Below are 27,884 nucleotides of genomic sequence, written 5' to 3' on the forward strand. Positions count from 1 at the left end.
CCGGGGGACCCCGCGGCACCTGCGGCCTCCCAGTGAGTGTCCCCGCGCCCCGCCGCCCCCCTCCCTCCGCGCGCAGGGAGCCGGGGGTCGCCGGCGACCCCCGGCCGCCTCCCCGGGGAGCGGGGGGTCGCGGGCGCCTCGCTGGGTGGGCGGGGGAGGCTCGCGGCGCTGGCCGGCGGCGGCAGCGGCGCCCGGAGGCCGCACTGCTGGCGGCCGCGGCGGCGCTGCTCCCCCTGCTCGGTGCAGCTGGCGCCCGGCGCTTGCGCACTGGGCCCCGGGCGCGCGGCGGCTCCGGCTTTGTGTGTATGTGTGTGAGTGTGTGTGAGTGTGTGAGAGAGTGTGTGTGTGAGTGTGTGAGTGAGTGAGCGGGCGGGCGGGCGCGAGTGTGGCCGCCGCGGAGCGCGAGCAGGACCCGGCGGGCGCGCTCCCCCAGCCTCTCTCTCCCCGCCAGAACCATGTCGGGCAGGTCGGTTCGAGCCGAGACCAGGAGCCGCGCCAAAGATGATATCAAGAGGGTCATGGCGGCTATCGAGAAAGTGCGCAAATGGTAAGCGGAGGCGCCTGCTCGCTCGCTCGCCCGCCCGCCCGGCGCCGCGGCCGCCCCAGACCCCCGGAGCACATACAAAAAGCCGGCGGGCGCCGCGCCGCGGGCCGGCCGCGGGCCCGGGAGTTGGAGCGGCGGGCGGCGCGCGAGCCGGGTCACCTGCGCGAGGCGGGGGCCGCGGCCGCTGCCCAGGTGCGCTCGCGCCTGTCGCCCACCTGGCGCGGTGGCGGCGGCGGCGGCAGCCTGGAGGCGGCGGGGCGCCCCGGGGCCGGGCGGTGGAGCGGCGGGCCGGCCCCGCCGCGGCGCTCGGCTCCCGGGAGGGGGGCTCGGGGCCGGCCCCAGAAGCCATTTCGTTTTGTGCAAGTCACATGAAAGCGGCTTCCCGCGCGCCGGGGCCGCGATGCCGGCGGCGGAGGGGAGAGCGCGAGCTCCATTGTGCAGGCACCGAGCGGGCCGCCGCCGTCCCCGTCTCCTCCCCGCGCGCCCCGGGCGGCGCAGCGCCGGCCCCCGCGCCCCTGCCCGCGCCGGGCCTCCCTCCCGCCTCCCTCCCCGGCTGGCTGGCTCGCTCGCTCCCCGCCTCCCAGGCCCGGCGCCCTCGAGTCTGCGGAGTTTGCAGAGCGCGAGCCGTTTAAATTTAGCGCTTTGGGCTGCCTGGAGCGAGGGCTCTCGGCGAGGAAGAAAGATGGGGGCGAGCGCGAGGAGGAAGCGCCGGGGCGGCCGCGGGCCCCGGGCGCCCGGCACCCCCGCCCAGCCCTCCCTGCCCGGCCGGCGCCCGCGCGCGGGGGTCGGCGGGCGAATCTTTTTGGCCAGAAACCGGTCCTCGGCCGAGTCTGCCTTTCCCAAAGCAGCGGCTCGTGTTTGTTTTGCCGAGAGAGCCGTTGTTTTTGTTCTCTGCGCGGGGGAGAGGAGATTCGGGGTTGGCCGCGCGTGTTCTTCGAGCTCACGTTGGAGTCTGTCCGGCGTGGCCTTGTTGTAATTAATATGACTGAACGCGTTCGCCGCCTCATCGGGGTCTGGCTCCGAATCGGCCCGCGGGGCCAGGCCCCAGGCGCAAGCACATCGCCAGGTTGGGGCAGACTTGTTGAAAACTCCCGGCTCCTTGATTTCAACTTTATTATTTTTTTCCCACGGCTTCACCAGGGTCAGGGAGGGAGAGGAGAAGCCGCGACGATCTCGAGTGTCAGCCCCCCCCCCCCGCGAGCTCGTCCTTTTATTTAAAGACCCCAAACTGGGCAGGCCCCTGATGGGGTCTGTTTATGTTTAGGGTGTCATTTCTTGAGTAACGCCTTGGTCTCTAAACACCACTGGGGGTGAGCCTCTAGCCTAGCCGTGTCACAAGTTAGCTGTCCTTTCTGAGTCAAACCCAACAAAAAAAGGCAAGAGGAAAATCAATAAAGTCCACGTGCTCCCGGGCCTCCTATGGAAAGGGCTGCCTGCGGATGGCCGGATGCCCGGCCAAGGGCTGGGTTTGGCTCCAATGGGACAAAGAATTTTCAGAACCGTGAGAAGGGGAGGCCTTCCAAAGTTGAGATCCGAGTTTTTGGTGCTCTGGGAGCTCCCGGGGGCACGCAGGGTGCCCAGTGGCCAACTGGAGCCATTTAAAAATGGCAGAAACAGCTGCAGGCCAAAACACACACAGGAAAACAAGCCCACAATCCCCTCTCCTGTGGGATTCCCAGAGGGAAGGCTGGGGTTGTCCCCTGCTTTAGTGCCTGGGCAAAGAAAGAACCAGTGTCTGGGCCTGCGTCCCTTCTGTCAAGGCCTGGAGGTGAGAAAGGGGCTAGAGGCAAGCTGCCTTTCTCTGTTCAGAGAGGCGTGGTGGGGCCTTCTGCTCCAGGTTCCCAGCAGGACAGAGGCTCTGGCACCCTGACAGCTGCTCCTGGAGGGCCAGTGTGCTGGTGCTCTGTAGGGAGGGCAGATGGAGCTATGGGGTTTTCTACCCTGGGGGTGGCAGAACAGGCAGCCTGCAGGCCCCCTCTGGCCTGGCTTGTGTTTGGGGGAAGGGGAGCAGAACGTATTTCCTCCCTCCCTGCGTTTTGGGAAACAGGTCACCATGAAGACCTCAGGCTTCAGGATCTCATGGCTGGGCTTGCGCTTCACTTCCTTGCTGTGACCTTGGGCAAACTGGGGAACTTCTTTCACCACGGCAGCAACGGGTCTGGTGCTGCTTTCTCCCACCTAGAACAAGATCGTGTCTTCAGAAGCACTTACTGCTGTGGACGGGAGTGGTCCCAAACGGTGTCCTTATTGTAAGGTGGATGCCGTAAAATGTGTGTTTTGCTGATTTTTTTTTCTTTTTTTTCCTGCCCCTTTTAAGCGAAAAAGACTTTGCCTTATTTTCAGGGTTTCCCCAGCCCCGAGAAGCCAAATCTCACCTTCACTGTACTTCTGGAATAGGCCTTCCAGTCAGTCCTTGAGGCTTTGGGTTGTTTAGTAACTGCGTGGCCACCAACCATGCGTTTCACTAGTGGCTGGGACATCAGGTTGCCAGATTTAGCAAATAAAATTACAGGACACCCAGTGAAATTTGAATTTCAGATAAACAATGAAATAACTTTTTAAAAATAAGTGAGATATGTATATAAATTTTAGTGTAAGTATGTCCCGTGCAATATTTGGGACATACTTATACTAAATGGTTATGTATCTGGAATTCAAATTTAATTCAGCATCTTATCTTTTATCCAGAGAACAGAGGTGTCTGGCATACCACTTATCCTGTGAGTCTAGGGTGGTATTTCTTCTCAGCCCTGGTGACCCCTAAAATCCACCCCCTCCGCCAACCCTTCCCTTTCCTCGTCCCCAGAAAAAGCCAGCAGTCAGCCGTGACCACCCCATCCCTAGCCGCCAGCCGTTTTTCCTCCTGTCTGGTGTCCCGGCAAGGCAGGCTGGTAGGCTGTGAGGCAGCCGCAAGATGGCTGGAAGAAGAACAAAATGGTGGGCCCCTTTTTGGGAAACTGGGCTAGGGTTAGGGGCCCAGTGTGGGTGGAGAAGAACAGGTGAGAGACAAAGGCTTGTGCCACAAAGTAGGCTTAGGCCTGGGACCCCTGGGCCCTTGGTCCGAAGGGTCGCTCAGTGACTTATTAAAGGAGAGAGGCCTGTTCCCTGGAGACTTCCCACCCGTCCCTCAGGGAAGAGGCAGTTTGACCGTATTTAAGGTCTCACCCCTTTACCTTTGTGAGACCCCTCCTGCCAGGTACAGCGCAGGTCAAGTGAGCCTGGGCCTAGTTAGGATGACACTGGCCATAGACAAGTCCTTCTCAGTGTCAAGGACTAGCCCTGGGAAGTGCATATGAAGTGAGGGACTCGTGGTCTCTTTGAGGGAGTCAGCGGGGGCCCCTTGGGCAGTGACCCCAAGATGGTCTCCTTGGCTAGCCCTTGGACCTGGACCCAGGAAATCATTAGAAATTGATCGTGGCCAAGAAAATCTGTGGCGGGTATATGGGAACCTATACTGGGGGCAGGGGAATGTTTGGAGTTTGTTGCTACAGCTGGGACGCCATTTGCCCTTTTGTCCAGGAGCCCAAGTCTGGAGGGGAAGAGAGCGGTACTTAAGCCTGGCTGGTTTGGGGGGCGGGCAGCAGGGCAGGAGCATCCAGGGTTTGCCCACAGGCAGCTTTGTGGCAAGGTGGGGAGTGTGGCCTGCTGGCTGTGGTGAATCTGGGCCCAGTGCCTCCAGTGAGGGGGCGAGTGCTGGGGGCTCTGAGAGAGCCCTGACTCCTCACACGCGTGGTCCCCTTGTGGCCACGTCACCGCCTGTGTGAGAGTCATCAGGAATCTGGATTTTCGAGTGGAGTCTGACTTTTTTCCTCTCAAAGTTTGGCAATTGATTCAAATTTTTAAAACTAATATGCAGACCAGACAAAACATACCTGTTGGCTTGTTTGCCACCCCAGCTATAAAGTAGTGAGTGCAGCTTAATTCCCTCATTGAGGGCGGGACCTTGTGTTCTGGGATGATGGGTTTGGGGGAACTAGCAGGATCCCCACCGTTTCCCCTAAGCCCGTGTGTTGTTTTCCAAGGAGCTGCTGGCTTGAGGAGACACCCAGAGCCCACTGGTCATGTCTGTGAGATCCCGTCATGTCCCCCTGGTGCTTGCTCTGACTTACCACCCGTGTGCCAGGGCCTTGTCTCCCTGCGTGGCTGCTGGCCAAAGGGCAGCCCTGAGGCCCATTCCTGAGGTTGGATTCTTAATGTTTTTCCCGATGTCCTGGAGCCCCTCAGTGTCCGGTAGAAATGCAACTGAGAAAGGTTTCTAATCTTTGGGGTGAGTTGGGGGGACTCAGGCTGAGGGGTCGCCAACTGGAGCAAAGGGAGGCACGAGAACCTGGCTGTGCCACGCATAGGTTGCAGGGCCCTCAGCCACCCTGGGAAGCACGTGCAGCTAGCGGATTCATCTTGGCGCACATGCAGGCTACAAAGCCCAGATCTGGCATGCTTTCTGCCTTGAGACACATCCTATGTTTTGCAAATCAGTTACTTTTGTTTTTGTTTTTGTTTTTAACACAACCAAACCTTGGATTTGCTGACCTACTGGGGCCCTGGTCGAGGAAGGCGGTTGAGGGATTGTTGAGTAGTGAGTGCCTTTGGCCATTTGCGTGGGTTGCTAGCAATTTGCGTTTCTTTCTTTCTTTCTTTCTTTCTTTTTTAAGATTTTATGTATTTATTGGACAGAGAGAGACGCAGTGAGAGAGGGAACACCAGCAGGGGAAGTGGGAGAGGGAGAAGCAGGCTCCCCGCTGAGCAGGGAGCCTGATGTGGGGCTCGATCCCAGGACTCTGGGATCATGACCTGAGCCAAAGGCAGACGCTTAACGACTGAGCCACCCAGGCGCCCCAGCAATTTGTGTTTCTTTGTCCAGCTTCTGTAACCGCGGTGCTCTGTGGAATGATTTCTTAGTTTTTCGCAGGAGACAGAATAGCACAGAGTGGGCTCTAGGTCGGAGCCTGTGTCCAGTCCTGCTTCTGCCTTGGACTAGCTGTGTGACCATGAACTAGTTACATAACCTCTCTGGACCTCTTGGTTCCCACCCATAAAATGGAGTGACAGTGGCTCCCCTCTCATAGGCTTGTTGGGCAGTCTCTGGGGGAGAGGGCTGTATTGTAAATAAAGCACTTGGCAGATGTAAGCCTTCAGCACACAATGACGATTATGATTGTTGCTTTGTCCCCAAGGTTGTTCCTTGGAACGCCCCTGTCCCTTCCAGGTACCTTCTGATTATTCAGAATGGAGGTGGGGGAAGGACACGGATCGCGGGTTGTCCATCCCGCCTTCAAGACGTAGGAGATGGGTGGGTGGTGACTTAGGTACGTGCCTTCACTTAATTCTGGGCTGAAAGGGGGCAGGGGTGGGAGAAGCTGCCCCTAAAGCAGTGTGGCATGGGGGCTTTGTATACTGGCCCTGGGGAGAGCGATTTCACCATCTTGTGCCTTAGTTTCCTTGTCTGTCAAATGGGGAGGCTGACCGTCCCTGCCACACAAGGTTATGGGAAGATTAGAGCAAGTGTGTATGGGAGCTTAGACCTAGAAGACGCTAGAAATAGTCCTAAAATAAGTAAAAGCCAGACTGTGGTTTCCTCCAGCAGGGAATGTGTTGGACCTGAACAGGCACAATTTGGGGAATGGAGGTTTCTGTAGGTTGGGTTAGCTGGTTTTGCTCTTGCCTGGGTGCCCTGACCCCCCTGTTGCAAAGGGGTGCCAGGTGGCTGTAATGTGTCCCACCAACCCATGAAGGCCACCCACCCATGGAGGGAAGGAAGGCTGGTCAGGTACCTAGTAGCCCACAGAGGTACTCATTGCCACATGTAAATCTCAGTTCTGGGGGGACCCTTGTCACTAAACTTGTTGGGGGCTCCTGGCAGCTCTGTCACCTGTCCTAGGTGTGCATCTGGCCCCAACATCCCACTTTGGGTTCCTTGAATCAAGCAGCCGAGAGAGATCCTTTGTGCCCTCCCACTTCTCCTGAGATGGCAGAGCCTGGTGCCAGGAACGGGGACCCTAGAGCCCAAACGGCTTGGTTTGGAGTCCCAGCTTTCTTTCTGGATGATTCCACCGAGCCTCGGTGTTGTCAGGTGCACCTCTGGCCTTCATTCCCAACGTTAGGGGCAGGAAGTGACATGACCTGACTTGTAGACTGAAGGGGTCAGGGACCAAAGTTTGGAGGCTGTGGCAGGAATCTAGGGGTGATGGTGGCTTGGAGCACAGTGGTGTGGAGGAGAGGGTGTTAATTATTATCCTTAATGAAAACCAGTCACCTCATTTCCTTCTCCTGGCTTGAGATTTTTCTCCTTACCCATAAACCTGCGTCTAGTAGCGGGGGGGCCCTGGATGTGGTCCCCCAGGAGCTTAGGCTGTGTTGGGGGGGTGGGGACAGTGCAGCACATGCCTGTCTTGGAGCCAGGATGGCTGCTGTCCACAATCCAGCCTGTGCTTCCCTGTTGAGGCCTGGAGACCACCCTTGGGGCCAAGGCCACTGGGGATCCAGGTTTGCCCTGGCTCCCCTACCCCCTGGCTGCTCCAAGTGGCGTTTGCCCGAAAGAGCACTGGGTGGTTACTCGTGCTGTCTTCTCCTGTCTTCCTTCCTCTGACCTCAGAGGAATTGCAGGGAGGACAGGGTGAGCCCCTGGGTGCCCTTGGTGAAGAACCCCCCTACACTGCCCCAGGAGGAAATGCCCTGCTGGCCTAAAGCCCTCTCTGCTGCCCAAGGGGTTGGGGTGGCCCAGTTCACTGGCTCCATGGAGTTGGCAGTGGTGTGAGGCTCAAAAGCTGGAAGACCCTGGGGCCCACTTGCCTTCATCCGGAGAAATCCTCCTTAATGGCAGCCCCTCTGTCCCCCCAGGCTCACCAGGCACCTCCTTCAAGGCATAGAGAAGCTTTTCACATGTGCTGTCTCATGTAATCCTCATGGCAGCCCAGAGATTGATGACCCTATGTGGTCTAACAGATGGGGAAACTGAGGTGTAGGCTGGTGAAGTGACTTCCCCAGGAGCCCCCAGATACTACACCTGGAGTGGTCTGGAGCTCCTTCCCTTGACCCCAAGCTGAGCAGCCCCTGTGTCGCAGCTACTCCAAGGCAGTATGGCCCGTGTCCCCCGTGAGGGGTGAGCAGGGTTCTGCCCCCAGAAACCCCTGGTAATGAGCTCTTACTCATCTTTTGCAGGGAGAAGAAGTGGGTGACTGTCGGTGACACATCCCTGCGAATCTACAAGTGGGTCCCTGTGACAGAGCCAAAGGTGGACGATGTGAGTATGTGGGCCGAACCCCTGGGGTGGGGCCATCCGTCCGTGTTGCCCCTACCGCAGGTAGAAGGTGCTGTTCACCACTGCCCACCCAAGGCCACCTGGGAAGCAGAAGGACACAGCTTACAGCTGGAGAGGCTGCTGCACCTGGGTCCTCCCCCACTCATAGTCCAGCCCCAGAGTTTGGCCCTCAGAGAGCTGGGAAATGTCCCCTGCAAGTCGTCTCTTCTGGGCTGAGAGCCCTACGGTTTGCCAGTGGGGATATGTCTTAGTGCAGAGCTGTCCCCTCCCTGGGGCCCTGAGCACCACGCTTTGGGTGTCGTGTACGCATGGACAAGCAGACCCTCCCCCAGCACTGGAGCCCCCGACCATCTGCCAGGCGTTGCCTCACGTATTTCTCGTGCCAGGTCTGTTGAGCTGACTCTTTATCCCCTTTGTACAAGTAAGGACCAAGGCTCAGAGAGGTGAAGCCACTTCGCCGGAATCGAGCAGCAAGTGTCCGGTCTGTTTGACTCCAAAGCACATGCTGCCTTTGCTGTTGGAGAGCCTTCTGGAGGTTGGCGCTGCTGGCCACCCCAGAGCAAGCCCAGCACGAGAGGGTTTGGTGCATGGGAACACAGTCACTGTGGGGCCCCGCGGTGGGGGCGGAAGAGGGGGACTCCAACCACTAGAGGGAGCTTCCGCAGCCGTGCCCGGTGTCGGGGAGGGACCGCAGCAGCTGCTGCCCCACATCACAGTTCGTCAGCTTTGCGGCTCCTGGGCCAGTTTACCCCCAAAGACCCCAGGTCAGCTACTCTCGTTGGCAGTCGGCATCCAGGATGGTCCCGCCTACAGACCTTGGCATGGACCATCCTGCCCGGAGTGCCTTCCCTATTCGTGCCAACAATCCTCTCCCTCAGGAAAATGACTCACGCTGAGCCACATGGGTGGATGGCTCCATTTGCTTCTGGGGGTCGTGGTCATGATGCGTGGGGTTCTAGGGGCCGTAAAGGCGAGGCTAAGCCCCCCCCCCCCCCCCCAGCCATCTTCAGTTACCTGTCTCGGGTCTCCAGGCAGGGCTGAGGCTCCGTTCTTGACCCTGTGATCACAAGCCCGTCTTTGGGCAGGTTGGTGCCGGGCGGAGAACGTCGGTGTTTGTCACCCTTCCTAGTTCCGGGCTCCTGGAGCCACCGGGGTTGCAGTGCTCGAGGCCCCAGGACCTAGCCCGTCGCAGCCGCTGGTGCTGGCCGCCCTGGAGGGGAGAGCAGGGTGTAGCCGGCTCCTCGCAGGCAGCTCCTGGCTCTGGCCCCCGTCTGTGCCTTACACATCATTAGGTGTTGTATAAACGCCGGCTGCATTTGAGAAGACATGGTCCCTGCTCTCAAGGAATTTATAATCTCGTTGGGAAAGATAATTATAGAATAGCATGAAACAGACATCAGAGAAGTGCCAAAATGGATTGTGATCAAGGAGAAAGTGTAATATAGGGGCTGTCGGGAAGGACAGGGCAGCTGCAGGCTGGGCAAAGAGGTAGAGGACGGGCACCCCCCCCATTAACCTGTGATGTCAGACAGGTGACCCCTACTTGCCGGGCCCTGGCTCCCTCTTTTGTGCCGTAGAGCAGCAGTAGCCGGCTCCCGGGGTTTCGGCAACAGTGTGAAGGCAGTATATCAAACAGAGAGAACTTAACCCAGCACGGCTGTGCAGACGGTGCTCGAAAAATGCTAATTTGCCATTGTCTCTGAGCCATGATGTACAGTATGATGTTTCCTCCACCCGCCTTTCCCTCTAGGGCTGTGGGCCCCACCCCTGGCGGAGCATCCAATCCCCTGGGAGCCGTGAAGAAATGCAGGTCCCCGGGCCCCGCCCCAGACAGCGGAGTCGGACGTCTGGTGGTTGTGGCCAGGAGTCTGTATTGCGGAGGGGTAGCTTTTTATTTTTTTTAACACCCAGTTGCAGCGTGGCTGCACCATTTTTTCCCCCTTCAGAACTCTTGCAAGTTTTTTTCTTTTCCATCGGGAGACCAATTTACAGAATTCAAACACTACTTTAAAAACATTTTTTTTTCAATGAAGAGAACTCACATGCCATAACATTCACTCTTACGGTATACAAGTCAGTGTTAGGGTATTCACTGTCGTCTAGCCATCACTGCCATAATTCCAGAACATTTTCGTTACCCCCAAAAGAAAACTCACGCGTGTTAGCTGTCACCCCCCACCGGCTTCACGGTCCTGGAGCCCACCGGTCAACTCGCCACCTCTAGAGCTGTGCACAGTCTTCAGATGCTACTTTGTCACATGTGTGTATATATCTTTTTGTAACTCGGCTTCCCGTCCCCGTGTCCGCCCCCACGCCACCAGCGCCTTTCCCTGGAGGCGACCAACGTTTGTTTGTCCTTCCAGAGAGAGTGCGCACAAACGCGTGTGGATAGACACTCACATGTCCTTTTCTTTCCGTGAACAGTGGCCTTCCCTTCCCATGTTCTGCACCTTCCTTTGTACATCCTGGAGGTACCTGAGATAGTCTAGCACGTTGATATGTCTGTAGATCGTTCCACGTTAGTGCGGGAAGAGCTGTCTTGTTCTCGTAATTATTGCATTACGTTACGTTGAAAGAATGTGCTGTGATTTAACGAGTCTTACCAGTGGACACAGGTCATTTCCAACACGATTCTGTTCCATTTGTAAGAAGAGCAACAGCAACAACAACAACAAAACTGGTGGAACTGCACACAAAAAGCATCCTCCTCACCATCCCTCCTCCTTGGGATTTCCCCCCTCACCTGGCCTTCCGGTGTGCTGCTCGGAGTCAGCCGACTGCTCTTTGAGAAAGGCAGCCACGGGGCCAACAGGTAGTGGGAGTGTGTGACCTGTGTCTTCTCTGTCCCTCACCTGGCATCGCTGTACCTGTTTGCATGGCTGCTGGTGCTGGCCCCCCACACAAGGCAGGTTTATGCCCAGCCCCAGAATCCTCCCTTCTGCAGGTGAGGCCCCTAATGGGACGTGTTCAAATGCAGGCCAAGGAGAACCCTCCAGAGACTTGCAGGCTCCGAGATGAACTGGCTGAATAAAATATTCATACCACCCCCCAGGGGCTTGCTCACGCATGCACACGCCATGTGGTGACTCGGTTTCTGCTCCATTTTCTCCTCCAGAAGAACAAGAACAAGAAAAAGGGCAAAGATGAGAAGTGTGGCTCCGAGGTGACCACGCCGGAGAACAGCTCCTCCCCGGGGATGATGGACATGCATGGTGAGCTCTCCTGCCAGGCCCTGGGCTGTGGCAGAGCACTCGGTTTTTGTTCTCACCAGCAGGTTTGTTCACATTCCAGGCAAGGGTAGGAGGGCTGGGCAGCACTGGGAGGCCTCTGTGCCCAGGAGAAGGCTCAGTGGAGGAGAAACGTCTCTTCCCAGCACAGCAAGCCAGGAAACGTCAAACAAGCCAGAGACATGAAATAAGACCTTCTCCCCCAGTGGCACAAACCTCGGCGGGGGGTGACCTGTCAGCCCTGTGTGTGGTCAGGCACTTTTGTGGGTCTACGATCTTTTTCCGTCCTAGGCCTGACCTCCCGTAAAAATGACGCTATTTTCCATCTCCTATTTCGCTTTGGCTGCTGGGAAACTCCAGACTGGGTTTCCACATCCCGTTAATCACTCTGGGACCCGGGGACCTGCCTTCCACAATGACATCCTACCTCCCTTTGCTGTCTTATTTCAGAAGTTATAACCACTGTCCTCCTAATGGAATCCAGGCTGGAGACCTGCGTTAGCCAGTCTGCAGTTTTGACATTGCTTGCGTTGAGTTCCCACTTTACCTTGTTAACGGAGGGGAAAGGCACACATCATAAGTGTATGGTTTCATGATAGGTATACAGACTTCATACATGTATGTAACCGGCCCAGGTCAAGATGGAAGCGTGCCTGGCCATCCCCCTGGTGTCCCCTCCTGGTTGTCCCCACCCCTCCAAGAAAGACCGCTGCCTGACTTCTGACCTGAGAGATTCAAACATAAAATTTCTGAAACATTGAGTTTCCGATATTTATAAATTAGGAAATCTGCATTTTTGCCATACTTTGAGAAATCAGACCCAGAAACTCGGGGAGTGTGTTCTCCTCAAGGCAGCCACAGCTGTTCCTACAGGAGGCTGTGGTCACTGCAGGGCCACCTGCCTGGGCTGCCACTAGCAGAGCTGGTACCTCTTACCTTTTCCCATCTCTTGATCCCAGTTTCAACGTCTTTGTCCTTTTGACCACCCAGGCCTTTTGTATAGCACGGTGGTGTTAGATAAATAAGTACATCAAAAAGGAATATCGGTTCGATGGCGTTTCTGCCCCTCTGGTTCCGGGGCTGTCTTGCTCTGGGGAAGGAGTGCCAGTGAACTTTCCCATTTGCCCGAACTGACCAATCTGGAAAACAAGCTCCAAGGGCAGGGAGTCTTGCTTATTGCCGGGCTGGCTTCAGAAAGCACAGAGGGGTTTTGCTGATGACTCACAAGTCAAGAAAACCCCTCACTGGCCATACAATCACAGTTGAAACATGGGACACGATTGAACCAGGTATTGGAGCTGGGATGTAACCTGCCCCCCTGGCATTGCTTAGATCTTCTCTAGGGCTTGAGAAGAGCCCTGCCTGCCTCACGGGTGAGAGCCTTTTAGAGCAGAGGACAGGATCCCACCTGGGTTCACATCTGGCTCCCTAGGACCTCCCCCCGCCCTGCCCCCCGGCTGTGCGGTCCTCAGCTAGTTCCTTAACATGTAACTGTCAGGTCTGTTTTCAGTCTGCCCAGCGGGAGTGGTAATGCCCACTTCATAAGGTCCTTGGGAGTATTAAATAAGATCACCCCCTCAAAGCCCTTGGCATGTTAGTAGCTGACATTTAAGGAATTATCACAATGTGCCAAGCATCTCGCTAAGCTCATTTCATGCCTTACCTCATTTCATCCTAAAGACAAGCCCCATTGTGCAGATGAGGAAATGAGGGCTGGGGGAGGTGGCTGCCCCGAGTTAGGAAGCTCACGGATGCCGGTGCTGGCCTTGAGGTCCTTTGGAGGCAGAATCCGAGTATGTGGCTACCAGCCCGGGCGTCCCTGAGGCAGGAGCCTCGCTCACATTCTCAGTATCCTTTCCATTTTTAGTGCACGTGCTGCCGAGACCCACCTCCAGCCGCAGGGCACAGATGTGGGCAAAGGCAAGGAAAGATGGGGGCCTGGACAGGATTATCTGGAAGGCTCCCCGTGGGCAGTGGGCATCTGCAGCCCCTCTCTTGTGTCTGAGATTTTACCAACGTTGACCCGAGTGTCAGGGTCACGTGGTTACCAGGTGACCGGGTTAGGCTCTGGCAACTAACTTGTTAAACATTAGTGCTTGTTGTCATTAATTAACATAACTTCATGCTGGGGCCTCTGCCTTTTACACACATGCATACATAGCTTGGTTGAGGAAGGAAGTTTAGATTTTCTCAAAAGGCAAATCAGGAGAGTGCACTTTTTTTTTTTTTTAATCCCAGAATTCACAAGAGGATGCTTTCGTGCAACTAGTACACTTAAAATAAGGTGCACTTTACCTGGCCGGGACCGTGTGACGGCCTGGCTCTTCCTCGGCAGGTTGAGTTTGGAGGTGGGCAGACCAGCTTGAGCAAGGGGTTCTGCCGCACAGAGCCTCAGTTTCCCCCTCTGCAAACGAGGGAGGTAACAGCGCCTACCCGGCAGGTTGTCGGGAAGATGAAATAAGTGACTGTTTTTTCCCGGCTGCCAGCACGCAGCGGGGCTGGGGACGTGTGGGTGCGCTGCTCCGGGCCTCCTCCTTGCTCTCTGTTTCACAGAAGTGGCCTCGGTCCCATGTGTGCAGCGGGGCCGGGGACACGTGGGTGCAGTGCTCTGGGCCTCCTCCTTGCTCTCTGTTTCACAGAAGTGGCCTCGGTCCCACGTGTGCAGCGTGGCCCAGAAAAGCAGTGTGGTGATATTTTTGAAATCACCGCTTGGATATCTGCAACGTAACGTGACTCTGTGCCTAAGACGGGGTCCAGCGCCAGGGGCTATGTGCCCCCAGGCCCCCAGCCCTGCCACCAGCCCCACCATTAACGCATTGCTCAAATTACTGCTCTTTTTTTCTCTGTATTATGAAAAATTTTGTAATTGAGAACAGTTGGAAGAATAGGGCAGTGAACTTCATACACCTGTCACCTAGGTTTTCACTCACATGCCATGTTTGCCTCATCTTTTTTGTTTATGTTTTTATGTTAAATTTTTTTAATTGAAACGCAATTTTCATATAAAAACTGCCCAGCTCTTGAGTGTTAAGTTCAGGGAGTTCTGTCAACCGTAGGCAGCCCGTGCTGAAGTGTTTAAAATGAGTTTCCCTGCACTGTGTTTTAGGTCCGCGGCTAAACCCTTCAGCTCGCGTCACTAATACATGACATTTCTTTACACCCGTCTGCTGTTTTCTCTCCTAACAAAAGTAACCGTTATTCCGTCGTATCTTCTAAATCCCAGACTGTATTCAAATTCCCCAGTTGTTCCGAAATGTCCCTTACAAGCTGGCACATTCAAGACAGAATCCAAATAATTTTCACATGTCCTTAATTTAGCTGTTGAGTCTCTTAAATTTTTTTACAATAATTTTCCCTGCTTCTCTCTCCCTCTGTCTCTCTCTCTCCCTCTGTCTCTCTCTCTCTCTCTGTCTCTCTCCTTTAATGGTTCTGACTTGAAGAGCCTGGGTCGACTGTCCTGTGGTATATCCCACTTTCCGTTAACATGTTCCTCTCCCTCTCATTTTGTATCAAGTGGAAGTTGCTCTAGACACTTGATTAGATCAGTGGGACATTTTTTGGCAACGCTGCCTCATGGACCATGCTTTACCCTCTGTGTTGCCACAGAGCGAGCTGCACAGATCTGGCTTCTTCACCTAGAATGAGGCCTCAGATGTCCCCCAAAGACTTAAAACGTGGGACACCACTGTGTGTCACTGGCTGCCCCCCCCCCCCCGGCCACAGGACTGAGCCAGCGGGGGACGTTCAGGTAGGCTTCCAGAAGCCTTCTCCTTGCAGGACATGTGGAACGGCCCCAGGTGGCTCATCTCCAAGGTCTTGAGGGTGGGGAAGTGTCTCCTTCCCTGGGAAAGTGTCCCATGGGACTGCCGGCAGAGGTGTGGGGAGGCCAAACCCCCAACCCGCCTTTCCTCAGTAGCTGTGGGATTTCATCCTGTGGTTCTCTTCCCCCCTATGCAGATGATAACAGCAACCAGAGCTCCATAGCAGATGCCTCCCCGATCAAACAGGAGAACAGCAGTAACTCAAGCCCTGCCCCAGAGCCCAACTCAGCCGTGCCCGGTGAAGGCACTGACGCCAAGGTGGACGAGGCCCAGGCTGACGGGAAGGAGCTCCCTGGGGCCGAAGGTAGGTGCCCGCAGGGGCTGGGCCTTTGTGCAGTCGGTTGACAGGTCTCCAGGAGGTCCTGTCACATGTCGACCCCTGAAAGGTCACAGTAGAAGAAAGGTAATGCTTAGACTAGCTCATATTCTTGTGGGGCAATTTAAAAATCCTGTAGTCTAGTTTTGGGAAGATAAGTTCCATGGAAAACTATAATAAGAAAGAAGAGTGGAGGGTCTTAATGAATTATGGGGAGTGTTTCCATTTTAAATAGTGTGGCCAGGAAAGGCCTCACTGAGAAGGTGACATTAGAGCAAATTAGGCTAAAATTAAGTAAGGGAGCAAACCCTATGGAAAAGGGAGAGAAAGGCACTGTGGGCGGAGGGCACACTCCCTGAGGCAGGAGTGTGCTCAGTGGCTGGGGAAGGGCAGGTTCGCAAAATGAGATGAGGTCAGAAGAGGCAGGACCTTGAGTTGGGGGAGCTCTTAGGCTACTAAACAGACCCTTGCTTCTGTGCCAAGGGAGGCAGGAGCCATTGGGATTGAGTGCCATGGTCTGGAGGATCCCTTTGGTTGCTGTGATTGAGAAAAGATAGTAGGGCAGTCATCCAGATGGAAGACGGTGGCAGCTGGCGTGACCAGGGTGGGAGCAGTCGAGGTGGTAAGAAGCCGTCTGGTTGTAGAGGACATGTATGTACGTGGATATGTATACGTTGGTTTATTTTTGTCTATTTTGAGATCTGTGGATTCTTGAAAAAGAAAATTTTGAAACATGCAGAAAAATGAATAGGGTACTCTCCCGTATATGTCAACTGAATTCGACAGTGGTTTGTTTTGCTTTGTCCGTAAATATTTGGCGGGAGGGGGAGCATTTGAAGGTAACTTACAAATCTTACAGCATTTCATCACTGAACACTTCAGCACACATCTCTTAAAAATAAGAATGTTTTCTTACATGATCACAAGTACTGTCGTTACATCTAAGAAGATGCGTCTGTAATTCTCGCCTGTCTGATATCAGGGTGTATTTTGAAGGTCTGAGATGCAGTGTGTGGAGAGTGAGGTGACCCCTAGCATCTGGGGGACAGCCTCGCCAGCATCTGTGAAGGGAGGAGGAGGGAGAGGGCCAGCGGTGGGTGGAACGCCTGCACACGCCCAAGCTGAGCGTGAGGTCGGGCTGCTGTGCTGCTCACCCACCGGGGAAGACGGCTGGCTTCCCTGTGGCTGAGGAGGGAGTGGGTCAGGTCTTCTCGGGAGGAAGGCCTCTCTGTGTTATGGCATCAATTGGAACCCCAGAGGTCACAGACAGTCTAGATCCAGCACGGGGCATGTGCCTCTGGCCACGGGCCTGGTGCTGTTTTATTTTTAATTTGAATTGGATGTCGAATTTTAAAATTAAACAATTCCACTTAAAATAAGATTGATTTCCACCTTCTCTTGAGAAAATCAGAAGATCGGGCGATACTGGGTCTGCTTTTCCATGGAGCAGGAATTGGTTAAAGCAGAGATGTGGCTGCCCTTCCAGGGAGGGTGAGTGGGCCTGCATTTGCCAGCTTCCACACTCCCCACCACTCCCTATTGTCTTCCTGACACTGAGGCCCAAGAGTCGTGGCCCTGTATTACTCCATGATCACTGTTGCTTTCCTTATTACACATTTAAAAGAAAAATTACGTTGCTTTTTTTTTTTTAACCTATTTCTCTATCAAAAGTGGAAAAGTAAAAGTATGAAAGGTTGGGGGAATCTGTATTTCTTTGAGGAACAAGAGAATATTCCTTTAGATTTTTTTTTCTTACCACTGTCTGAGTTGAACAGCCCCCATGACTCATTCACGGCACTCCCTGGCCCTTAAGGGGGCTTTTGAGTTTGTGGTCAGTGCTGTGTTAGACAGTAGGAAAAGGGAGCTCAGGGGGCTCAACAAAGGCTTCCTGGAGGAGGTGCTGCCTGACTTGGGCTCGAAGACTGAACAGGGGTAGGAGGGAAATGAGCGATGCAGGCAGACGGGACCAGGGGGCAGTGCCTGGGGATGTGTTGGGGAAGGGGCGAGCCAGCCAGGCACGAGGGTCTCAGGGGCTCAGTGTGGCAACCCCTTTCTGAGCCGGATGAGGAAGGTGCTCATGTGCCAGGTAGGCCTGTGGGCGGGGCAGGGTGGGGTGCAGGTGACCCCACACACGGAGAACAATGCAGGCGTTAGGACGCAGACTGGGCGGCCCCCCAGCCAGCGCCTCGAGTGTCCTCCCCCGCCCCAGGAGGACCACTGTTGAGTCTAGTGTGGTGGCCGCAGAGACAGTCTGTGCACCTAGAAGAATCTAGATGAGATTGTAACCTCCTTTTTTTAGAATCCTTCCCTTAACGATCACCATGGAGATTGTTCCATGTTAGGACGTACAGGTTTGTTTCATTCTCTTCACCAGCTCTGCACTGTTCAGTGGTATGAACGTGTCGTCGTTTATTTAAATAGTCCCCACGTTGATGATCATTTAGGTTTTTTCCATCTTTTTTTTCCACACATGATCCTGCCGGGAGTCTTGTCCACACATCTTTTCATCCGTGCTCAGGTGCGGTGGAGCTGAAGGCTAGAGGGACTGTGTATTTAGTCAGAGGTGCGGGTGTTGAAAGTTGGGGTAGATCCCACCGTTTTCCTCCAGAGACGGGGTAGGCCGGACTTCTCAACCTCAGCACGCCTGGCATTTGGGGCCCGACGAGTCTTGCCTGTGGGGCCATCCCGTGTGTGGTGGGATGTTGAGAGGCCTCCCTGGCTTCTCCCCACAGCTGCCAGGAGCATGCCCCACCCCTGGATGTGACACCAGAAATGTTTCTGGACCCTACCGGATATCCCCCCAGCGGCGAGGGGCAAAATCGTCCTCTGTTAAGAGCCACCGTCGTAGGGAGGTTTGACAAGGGCCTTCCAGGGGGAGTATCCGCTCCTGTCCCCACAGCGGCCCCCAGCGCCATCCTGCCACTGTGGCTCTGCAGGCAGTGGACGGTGGGACCGGGGGCGGGGACCAGGGACAGGACGAGCTGTCACATCTGGGCTGACACTTGCTGGCCGTGTGGCCTTGGGCTGGCAGCGTCACCTCCTGCGAGCCTTCCTGTTTCCTTATTTACGAAATGAGACAAATGAACGTTGCCTCCCTCAGCCAGTCCCCGAAAGGAGTGGGGCGGAAAGGAAGCAAAAGTGCTCACCCAAGCCTGAGCCTGACGTGTCGGGAAGGCCTGGCGAGCAAGGGGAGGTAACGCACACCTGTAGGTCCTGGTGTGCACACATCCTGGCTTCTTTCCCATCCTGCATGCTTGCCCCCTCATGTCTCCCATGTCTGGGGGTTGCATCTCCTTTGCCCTAAAAGCCAGTTGAAGCTCAGGTGTAGAAATTGCTTCTTAGGTCACTGCTTCCAGAACCATTTTGGTAACTACGACACCCTGCTCCCCTCCCTGCCCCCACTACCACCAAAAGCTTTACCGGTCCAGGCAGGAGCCACACCAGGGTCCTCTTCTGGCGACACCAGGCCAGCACAGTTGCCCAGCATTGCTGGGGGTGGGGGGCATCATTGGGGGAGCCGCCCTACAGGAAAGACGTGAGGGCCTCCCAGGTGGGTGCGTACAGCCTGTGGGACAGGGTGGGTTAGTCGCCAGCTGTTGACCTTGCTTTGAACTTGTTTACTGCTGAGTGAGTTCAGGGAATGACATAATGTCCAAACTCACTGGACTAATTTTAGGCCCTAGGAAAATAATTTCCCCTGGGTGAGTTCCAGCACCAGCGCTAGGAGAATCAGGCCGCTGTACCGAGCCCTTCCGTGCTCTGTGAGCTTGAAGGCCAGTTCCCTCTGAGCTCTCAGGCTGGGCAGGGGGTCAGCATGACTCTCCGGGTGGCTGGCCATGATTTCTGAACCTCACTGTCCAGTCTGTGGAGCTCAGTGCATAGGGCAGAGAGGGGAGGCCTGAGGAGGACAGCAACAATTCAAAGTGTTTGCTAAAGCAAACATCTATTATGAACTAGAACATACCATTAACGTGGATTTCTTATTTTTTAAAAAATCGGGATGCAATTCGCCTCTGTCCAGTTCTAAAACATTTCCATCGCCCCCAGAGGAAAGTCTGTACCCACAAACTGTCACTTCCCTGTCCCCTGACCCCAACCCCCAGCCCAACCCCCAGCAACTGCCAGTCTGCTTTCTGTCTGTGTGGACTTGTCTGTTCCCATATAAGTGGGCGTGTAACGTGGCCTTTTGTGTCCGGCTTCTTTCACTTGGGATCATGTTTTCGGGGTTCCACCACGCGATAGCAGTGCCATTCCCTCCTCCTTCCTGTGACTCAGTAATAGTCCACTGGGTGGACTGTGTGGATGTGCCACGTTTTGTCGTTCAGTTCATTTATTTAATTTACATTTGGGCTGTTTCCATCTTTTGGCTGTTCGGAATAGTATTGCCGTGAACATTCGTGTACAGATGTTAGTTTGAGGACCTATTTCCAGTTCTTTTGGGTGTCTGCCTTGCGGTGGAAGAGCTGGGTTGCACAGTGATTCCATGTTTAATTTTTTGAGGAATTGCCATTAACACGGATATTAGGAGTAAAACACAGTAAAGGCCCGGCTGGCTCGGTCGGTAGAGCATGTGGCTCTTGATCTCAGGGTCAGGAGCTGGAGCCCCACGTTGGGTGTAGAAATTACTTAAATAAATAAAATTTTCTTTTTAAGTAGAACAAAATATCAAAAGAACTGTCAGGTTTATGGGGAGTGTGGTCCTGTGCCCTAGGTAAAGTTACTCCCCCCTGGGGTTGTTATGTTACTTGAGTACTTCCCTCGTCATTCCATGTAAGTCCGCACCGGGACTCCGCAGGGTGGCTGTTTTACGGCTCCCAGAGGAAACAAGTGGCAGAGACACACGGGAGCTCAGGTCTCCCTCTAAACCCTGGGTCCTCCCAGGTACCAGGTTGTAGGCAGAGCCCAGCCGTGGAGAGGGCGGACCCCCGAGCCTCCCCGTGGCAGCAGGAACACCCAGCTCAGGCCCTGGTGGGGTGGTGGGTCTCCAGGTGCTGCCCTCAGGATATCAGGGCTGCTGGTTTGGTGAGTCAGAGTATGTTAAGAGCAGCTCACCGGGGGTGGACATGCTGGGAGGTCAGCCTCCTTGGGAGAGGAAGGTCTTACACCTCCACCTGCCTGGCTCCCCAGCCCTCTGCTCCCCACTGGCTTCAGGCTATGGAGTGCTTTCGACTTGGCTCCATCTCTCCATGTTGCTTGCTTGCTTTAAAACTTAAACCTGGAGATAGATAGATAGATTGATAGACAGGCAGACAGACAGATTTTTTTTCTTTTCTGCCTCAGAAACCCCAGAGAGTGAGGCATTCTTGAGTCTTCTGGTGCCCTTTGAGAAAATCAGGGTGACGGATGTTGTCGGGGCCTCGAGTGCAAGCAGAGTGGGGCCGTGGGCAGGAGGCTGCTGCTGCCACCGTGAGCTCTGCGGCTCGGTGCCCAAAATAAGCTTCAGGTACAAACACTGCTACCTCCTCTCCCACACCCGCACCACCTCATGCAGCCAGCTGCGGCCTGCAACCCCCTTCTGCTAAAGAACCGTGCTGGGGAGGGGAGCAGGGAGACCGGTGCCTAAGAAATAGCCCAAATCATTGGCAAAACAGGATTCATAAATAGGTGATTGCTCGATGGAAGCCGTGCAGCCCTCTCGTACGCTCTTGTATGTAGAGAATTTTTAAAGACGTGAAAAAATTTTCCAAAATTCTGTGTGATCTCTATTTGGGGAGAGCAGAGAATTATAGGCATGTAGGGGGGAAAACATCTGGAGAGATGAAAATAAATCCTCTGAAAATGTTAGGAAATAAATCCTCTAAAATGTTAGTGGGTTGGTAGTTGTGGGTGGGGTGAGATAATCAGTGATTCTAACTTTATTTTTTTCCTGTATTTTCTGTTTCTGTGCAATCACCAGTCATTACTCTGATGATCAGGAAAATACCCACGTTAGTAAGAGAGATGTCTGCAAAGGGGCAGTTACCTCTGCGGCTCCCAACGCAGGCTCTGGGATGGAAAAGGGAGGAGTCCGCAGCCATGATGGTCAGGGCTCATTGTGCCCACCAGAGGGCGCCAGGTGCACGCGGCACAAAGCGTGTAGCATCCCTAAGATGTCCTCTCAGGGCACATGGCAGGAGGTGGGTGTGCAGGAAAGGGTTGGAGCCCCAGGGCCAGCGTGGAGCCTGGCCGCTTAAGACAACCTCACGAAAAACTCAGAGGCTTCCCAAGCACCCCAGCTCATTGCAGGCCCGACAGACCGCCTGGCCACAAAACTACCCAGTTGCAGGTATTTTTAGTAATTGGTCCATCTGGCTGCACATCTCACGTGTCTGAAAACAGCTTCTGTCATCTTGCTTTCCCTCAGATGCTTCTGACGAGCAGAATTCACAGTCTTCAATGGAAAACTCGATGAACAGTTCAGAGAAAGTAGAGCGGCAGCCATCTGGAGACGCGGGTCTAGCTGCAGAGATGTCCGCAATCTCTCAGGTACCTCGATCGAGGTCTCAGAGGGGCAGCCAGATCAGCCGGGAGCCCGTTGGGGTGTCGGGGGTACGTTGAAAGGTGTTTTGCTATTTTGTTCTGTTGTTTTCTCCTCGGAGGATTGGCACTTCCCTGCATTCACTGAGCAGGAGTCGTGAGTGTCCTGGGGCCCAGCCCTTCAGGGAGGAGGGTGTAGGAAGAGGAGGTGGCCTTTAGCCCAGCCTCGGCTTTGTCACTTTGTTTACTCAGGTCCACAAAAGCCTTGTCTGCTCTAGTGACCCAAAGTCAACTTCCTTTAGCGCGGGGACGATAAGTCTTCAGAATCCTAAATGCCGGATGAATCATCCTTTGGAATTTTGCAACTGACTGCACCGCCCCCTTGCTTGGACCCCGTTCTGGGTCATCCCTGTTTGTCAGCATCTGGCCTGAATCAGTGCAGGAGCAGGTGGCCGGTGGCTAGGAGCAAACATCCTGGGTTCGAATCCCAGCTCCCTCACTTAGCATAACCAAGCCTCCTTGTCTGCAGCTGTCAGAATGGGATCACAGAACTGTCTTGGGGCCAGGGCGCAGATGGGATGAGAGAATGTGGCTAACACACTCGGTGTGGAGCTGGACACGGGAATGCCTCAGATGCCGTCACTGTGATGTTTCACTGTCAACCCTCCGCTCACCTAAGATGAGTGGGGACTCCGAGGTATCAAAACTTGAACTAATAGAACCATTGTCCAGTACCTCCAGAGAAAGTGCCAGCAGCAGCAGCAGAAAGATTGGAAGGGGCCAGGGTGCGGCAGGACTTGGTCTGGGCTTTGCAGAGCCTTAAGCCAGGCCTCCCCAAAGGGGAAGTGCCTCCTGGACTCTAATGTCCATCTCCCCTTGGATCTGCAGCCTCCTCCTCCTGCAGAACACGCCGCCAAACGCCCAAAGACACAGAAGGAGTGTTGATGCAAGATGTGTTTGCAGTGGCAGGAAGTAGGCCACAACCTAAGTTTGTCGAAAGGGGACTGGCTAAATTAATCTGGGGTCATGGATAAAACAGACTGGTATGCAGCTGTTAAAAAGAGTGTGGCTGACCCAGGTACAGACAGACAAGAAAGAAATATCCTTCCGATGTGAAATGAGAAAAGCAAGGCCTAGAACCTCAGGCATAGCTGGAGCCCATTAGATTAAAAATCAAAGCCTCCTGTACAGTGTGGAAAACCAGGATATCGGCTGGGGCCTCCTGGCCTTCTGAACTCAGTGGAGGAAAGGTTAGCTTGAACCTTTGATCCATAGCTTGGGGGCATCTAGTGCTCCCCCCGCCCCAGATGTCTGAAAGGTGCAAGGGTCTTCTGTTTTCACGTGCCCCCCACCTCCACTCCCATTTCCGGGGGCCCAGACCTGGAATGGGGCCTCTTGCACTGTTCGCAGGCACACACAGACCAGATACTCATCCACAGAGCTCCTGGGTTTGTGAGCAAGGTAGAGGATGTATTACAGTTAAGCAAGCAACTCAATACTGACATTTCGCCGTTCCTGTGTTTAAAAAAAAAAAAAAAAAAGCTTCCCCAACGTCCCGACGGGAGCAGTACTCCGGCTCTTCTCCCCTGCTCAACTGTGCTGAGCTCGCGGCTCCGCTCTTTTGCTCCCCTTTTCCTTTCTCGTCCACTCCCAAGCGCACGTGCTGTCCTCCCATTCAAGCGCTCTGCAGAACCAAAGAACCTTCTCCCCTACGGGACCCAGCATCCTCTGAAGGCACAATACCTGCTTTCTCCTGTTACGTCTGTATTGGGCTTTTACTGCTTTCAGAATGCGGACCAGGGAGAACACAGAGGCAGCTCTTTCAGCTTCCCTGTGATGCCTGCCACAAGAAGCTCCCACACAGCCCACCTCAGGGCCTGGGGGCTCTATTAAACATATGTTGGGCACCCACTGTGGACCGGGCACTATGTCAGATACCAGGGACCCAGCATGCACCAGAGATGGGGTCCCTCCCAGCCCTCATGGGGCTCACCATGGAGTGGGGGAGAAGAGACACAGCCAGGGCATAGCAGGCACCAGTGGGTTACAAGGTCACAACGCGTGCTGCAGAAGAAGCTGAATGGGAGTGCGAGGAGGCCTGCCAGTGGAGCGTTCTTTGGGCTGGTGTAGGCAGAGAAATGGACGGTGAGCAGGAATTTGAGGGCTAAGAAAATAGGGCCACGAGGGCAGGCTTTCTGGGCTGGGCCTGGAGACAGGAGCAAGCCTGAGGAACAAAAGGGGAGGCCAGGGTGGCTGGGGCAGGGCGGACGAGGAAGAGAAGAGCCAGACGAGGCACAGAGGTAGGTCTGGGCTAGGTGCCGGGCCTTCCCAGCCTGGTAAGGAGGCGGGAGTTTGCTCCGGAGTCAGTGGGAAAGTATCCGCAGGTTTTATGTTCTGTGTATGGTTGCTATTTTGGGATTTCTCGGACTGTGGAAGGCTGCACAGGAGACCTCGGAGCCGGGTGCTGCTTTGTCTGGGCGGGTGATGGGTGCGGGCACAAAGGGCGCGGGCGTGGCGGTGGGAGGGGGAGAGGCGGGCGGGCCCAAGGATATTTGGAGATGGAGTTGGTGGGACTGTGGGTGGGGTGAGGAAGTGGGGAGAGCAAACGAGGCCGCCTGGGTCCTGTCAGCTTGATCCTGGGCAGGTGTGGTGTCATCAACAGACTGGGGGCGGGGGGCGGTCAGGGCGGGTAGTCGTCAGCTGGTCTCTGGTGATGGGTCAGGTTGGAGATGCCTGAGTGGGAAAGTCAGGGTGGGGGAGTGAGTGCCGGACCTTTCTGGGCCTTGAGACTTAGGAACGTGGTCACCACTACAGGCCTTTTCCCCAGAATAACACACATGAGCATTCAGGGAATGCTGAGTATCGGAGGAGCCACTGACCACGTGGCAAGATCAGACGAGGCCTTTGAGCTTGAAGAGGTAAACTTGGAACTTGTGCACATACGATTATCCTGGTGATTAAGGACAGTCGGGAAGGCTGATGATGGGGAGACCCCACGCCAGACCCAGCTGGTGTAGGGAAGGGGACGGGGGAGCTTAGAGGCACAGGGGGCAGTGTGCTCAGAAGCCACCGTGGCAGGGACAGGCGGGTCCAGGTGACCCTGGGCTTAATGAACGTAGGCCACAGGGTCAGAACTGTGGGTTTGAACCACAGAGGCCCGTCCTCCGTTTCCTCCTGGGCCGACCTTCAACCTCACGGCTGGCCTGAACTTCTCCTTGGCGTGGTAACCTGTATCCTCTCTTCTCCTCCCCCAAGGATTTGGAAGGAGTGCCCCCCTCGAAGAAGATGAAACTGGAGGCCTCGCAACAGAACTCGGAAGAGATGTAGACTCTGCGTTCAGTCCTGCTGTCCATGTGTCACGGGAGACCCATCTGCAGGCTGAGTCCTAGAGCAACCCACCTGAGCAGTTCCTCTCGGGTGCAGACGAACTACTAACTTTCCAAGTTTACCAAGTGCAAATCCAAGAAAACCCAGAACAGCGTAACTTCTCAGACACTGAAGAACTCTCTGCTGTGAAGACGAACACTCGAGTGTTGAAGGGACTGTCCTTGGGACGGCGGGGTCGACAGCTCAGGAGTGTCTGCACACTGTCTCTGAAGCCAAGATTACATTTGTGTTGCTGCTGTATTGTTTTGTGTCGTCCCCCCCTCCCCACTTCTCTATTTAACAATATAAGCTATTCGAGGGTGGTACCGATCAGGGAATCGGTTTTCGTCGGGGCTTTTCACTGTTCGCCCGATTCCTTCCGCTTTCTTTTTTTGTGCCTTGTGCCCTTGAGGTGACCTCTGGCATGTTTTCCTGGTTGTTTTGCATCTCCCTTTGCAAAGTGCCCTCGGTTTTGTCCAGGCAGCCGGTGCCACCGTCCTCACACCTCTCTCCTCCCTGACCCGGGACTTTAGCTGGAGCGGAGCAGGCAGGGAGGAGGCGGACCGGAAGCCTCGCAAGAGCAGGACCTCCTTGGCCGCCTGATTTGCAGGGGCAGGGGTGTCGGGCACGCCCTGGGCCCTGGGTCCTGGGTCCAAGGTCCGAGGAATCTCGGGTGTTGGGGCACTGTCCCCAAGAGCTGGCTTCGCGATGTGCTCTCACTTCCTCGGGGCATCTGAGGCCGGTGTTTCCAAGCCCACCGTGGCCCAGACGGACACACAGAACACTTCCACTGTCCTGGCACTTGCACCCTCTACCCCCACCACACGACGTTCTCCCACACCTCCGAAGACGAAATGGCTTCTGTGGCTGACTGCAGGATTGTCTCCTTAGGACGATAAAAGGGCTGAGGAGGCTGGGAGCAGATGGCAGGAAGAGCTGGTGCTGAACTTTCTCTCATAGGATGTTGCCTGGATTTCAAATCCACAGTAACCTGCTGCCCTCTGCCTCCCCGGCTCCACTCGGCAACCCCCCCCCACAAGGGGAGGCAAGATTGCAAAGTGTTCCTGACGCTCAGAGCCAACAGTCGAATGGCCTGTTGCTCCCAGGATGTGCTGATGGTCCCCACGGGGGAGCAGACCCTGACGATTGGGCCTCAAAGGCCAGAAGCAAGGCACCAAGGAGTGGAACGCTCTACACTCCTCCAGAAAGGGGCGACTGAGTCCCCTCTCCTCGCCTCCGTCCCCTGCCTATGCCGGGACACCTTCCTCTCACGAAAATGAAGATGCCCCCTTGGATGAACTGCCTGATTGTTTGGTTCTGAGGCCTGGTTTGCTCTTAATTCCTAGATGGACTCCTCGGACCTTAACCCTTTTCCTGAGCTTTCTTTACTGCACTGGAGTTCCAACTCCCTTTGAGTTGCGTGAGGGGTGGGCGGGTTGGGGGGGAAGGGGTTTGTTTTGTTTTGTGGTTTGTTTCTTTTTCTCGGTTCGTTTTTTCGTTTTCTTTTGCTGATTGGTGCATACTCACGTACCACCTTTGGTACCTTGACGTGTGGCTCTCTCTCCTGACCGCCGTGGAAAGTGTCTGCCAGTTCCTAAGTCTCTGAGGGGGAGGCTCTTGTTTTTCAGGGAGCCGATCTATTTCCTGCACTTCAAGAAGAATCAAAATGTTCCTGAATTTCAAATACCTCATGCAAAAATGTCTCCTGAAATAAGGGAAAAAAAAACAAAAACAAAAAACAAACTTTGAAAATCTTAATGTTGAAGTTCACAATGCCGAAAGGTTTCTGTCTTAAAAAAAAAAAAAAATCCTTATCAATTTTGCCCCTCAGGCAGTGAGCTCTGTGCAGAACTGCGTTCTGCGTTACCTCTCAGCGTATCTCAAGGCGGCGTTACCTCCAGGTCCTCTAGAGCTAGAACTTTCTTTCTTTGCAGCGAAACTCCATTTTGATGAAAGATGAATTTGGATATTTATTTCCTTTCTTTTTGGGAAATGAGAGGTGAGAACCAAGACAGCTGAAGGAGAATCACACGCATCCACAGAAGCGACAAGTCGGCTGGGGGTCCCCCCGGGGGTTCCTTCCGGTTGCGGGGGCCTCTCCGGACAGGCAAGGGGAGTCAACGCGGTTGAGAATGAAGACAACATCCGCGACACCGAGGCTGTCATTTGTTTTTCTCTGAAGTGCCTGAAGGTAGGAAGGGGCCCTTGGCCGGGGCCCCCTCGCCGCCGCGGCCATGCCAGGCAAAGCGCCAGCGGCCCTGCGCTCATCGCTGGCCGGGAAGGCCTTCCACGCGGGATGGTGAGACTGCAAAAATCCAGACGTGCTTCCTTCCCTGGAGCCACTGTCCCCCACCCACCCTGCACCCCTCGCCCCCCTCCCACCACAGAATCTAAGACCTTTCAGCCGGCCGAGCCAGGGGCGGGGGTTCTCAGCAGGTGCCTTCCACGGACACCAGGCCCCATGGCCTAAAGGGCTCCCAGGGCAACCTTACTCCCCGCCACACGTGAAGTTGGGGGGGGGGCTTCGGCTACACATTCCACAAAGTGCTGGCACTTACACCCGGAATCTGGAAGGCGGTGGACCCATCTATAGGGTGGTGACCTCCCGTTACAAATGATGTCATGGTTTGGAATGTTCATTATCGCCAAGGACCTGGTTAGAGGTATAAAGACCTTTTTTTCACTGTTACCTAATTTTTTTTTTCCTCTTACGTTTTGGGTTTTTTGTTTTGTTTTTGTTGGTTTTTTTTTTTTTTTTGGTGTGTTGTACAGCAGTATAATTTTTCACTTATTTATTCCATCAAGTAGATATGGTTTGTACAATGTACAATGGTTCCATTTCAGAAAATAAAAAAAAATTCAAGTCATGAACACCATGTGATTTTGTAGCATTATA

General features: G+C 54.8%; 1 protein-coding gene across 3 annotated transcripts; it reads left to right on the forward strand.

Annotated features, from left to right (window-relative positions):
- The first annotated feature begins 278 nt into the window (after nt 1–278).
- Nucleotides 279–27,859, forward strand: BCL7A (BAF chromatin remodeling complex subunit BCL7A). 3 transcript variants are annotated; one of them, XM_087857396.1, is made up of 7 exons: nt 279–547; nt 7,703–7,784; nt 10,918–11,014; nt 14,987–15,154; nt 21,510–21,631; nt 22,152–22,319; nt 24,878–27,859. In XM_087857396.1, exons 1-7 carry the CDS (start codon nt 456–458, stop codon nt 24,947–24,949), a joined length of 801 nt encoding a protein of 266 aa, XP_087713522.1. In that variant the 5' UTR covers nt 279–455; the 3' UTR covers nt 24,950–27,859. The 3 variants fall into 3 exon arrangements, with proteins under 3 accessions (XP_087713522.1, XP_045633586.1, XP_045633593.1); XM_045777630.2 differs by lacking the exon at nt 22,152–22,319 and having other exon boundaries at nt 281–547; nt 21,510–21,694; XM_045777637.2 differs by lacking the exon at nt 22,152–22,319 and having other exon boundaries at nt 285–547.
- Nucleotides 27,860–27,884: the final 25 nt, after the last annotated feature.

This window comes from Ursus americanus, chromosome 30, assembly GCF_024610735.1.
Source record: "Ursus americanus isolate L20-20 chromosome 30, mUrsAme1.1.p, whole genome shotgun sequence".
Lineage (NCBI taxonomy): Eukaryota > Metazoa > Chordata > Mammalia > Carnivora > Ursidae > Ursus > Ursus americanus.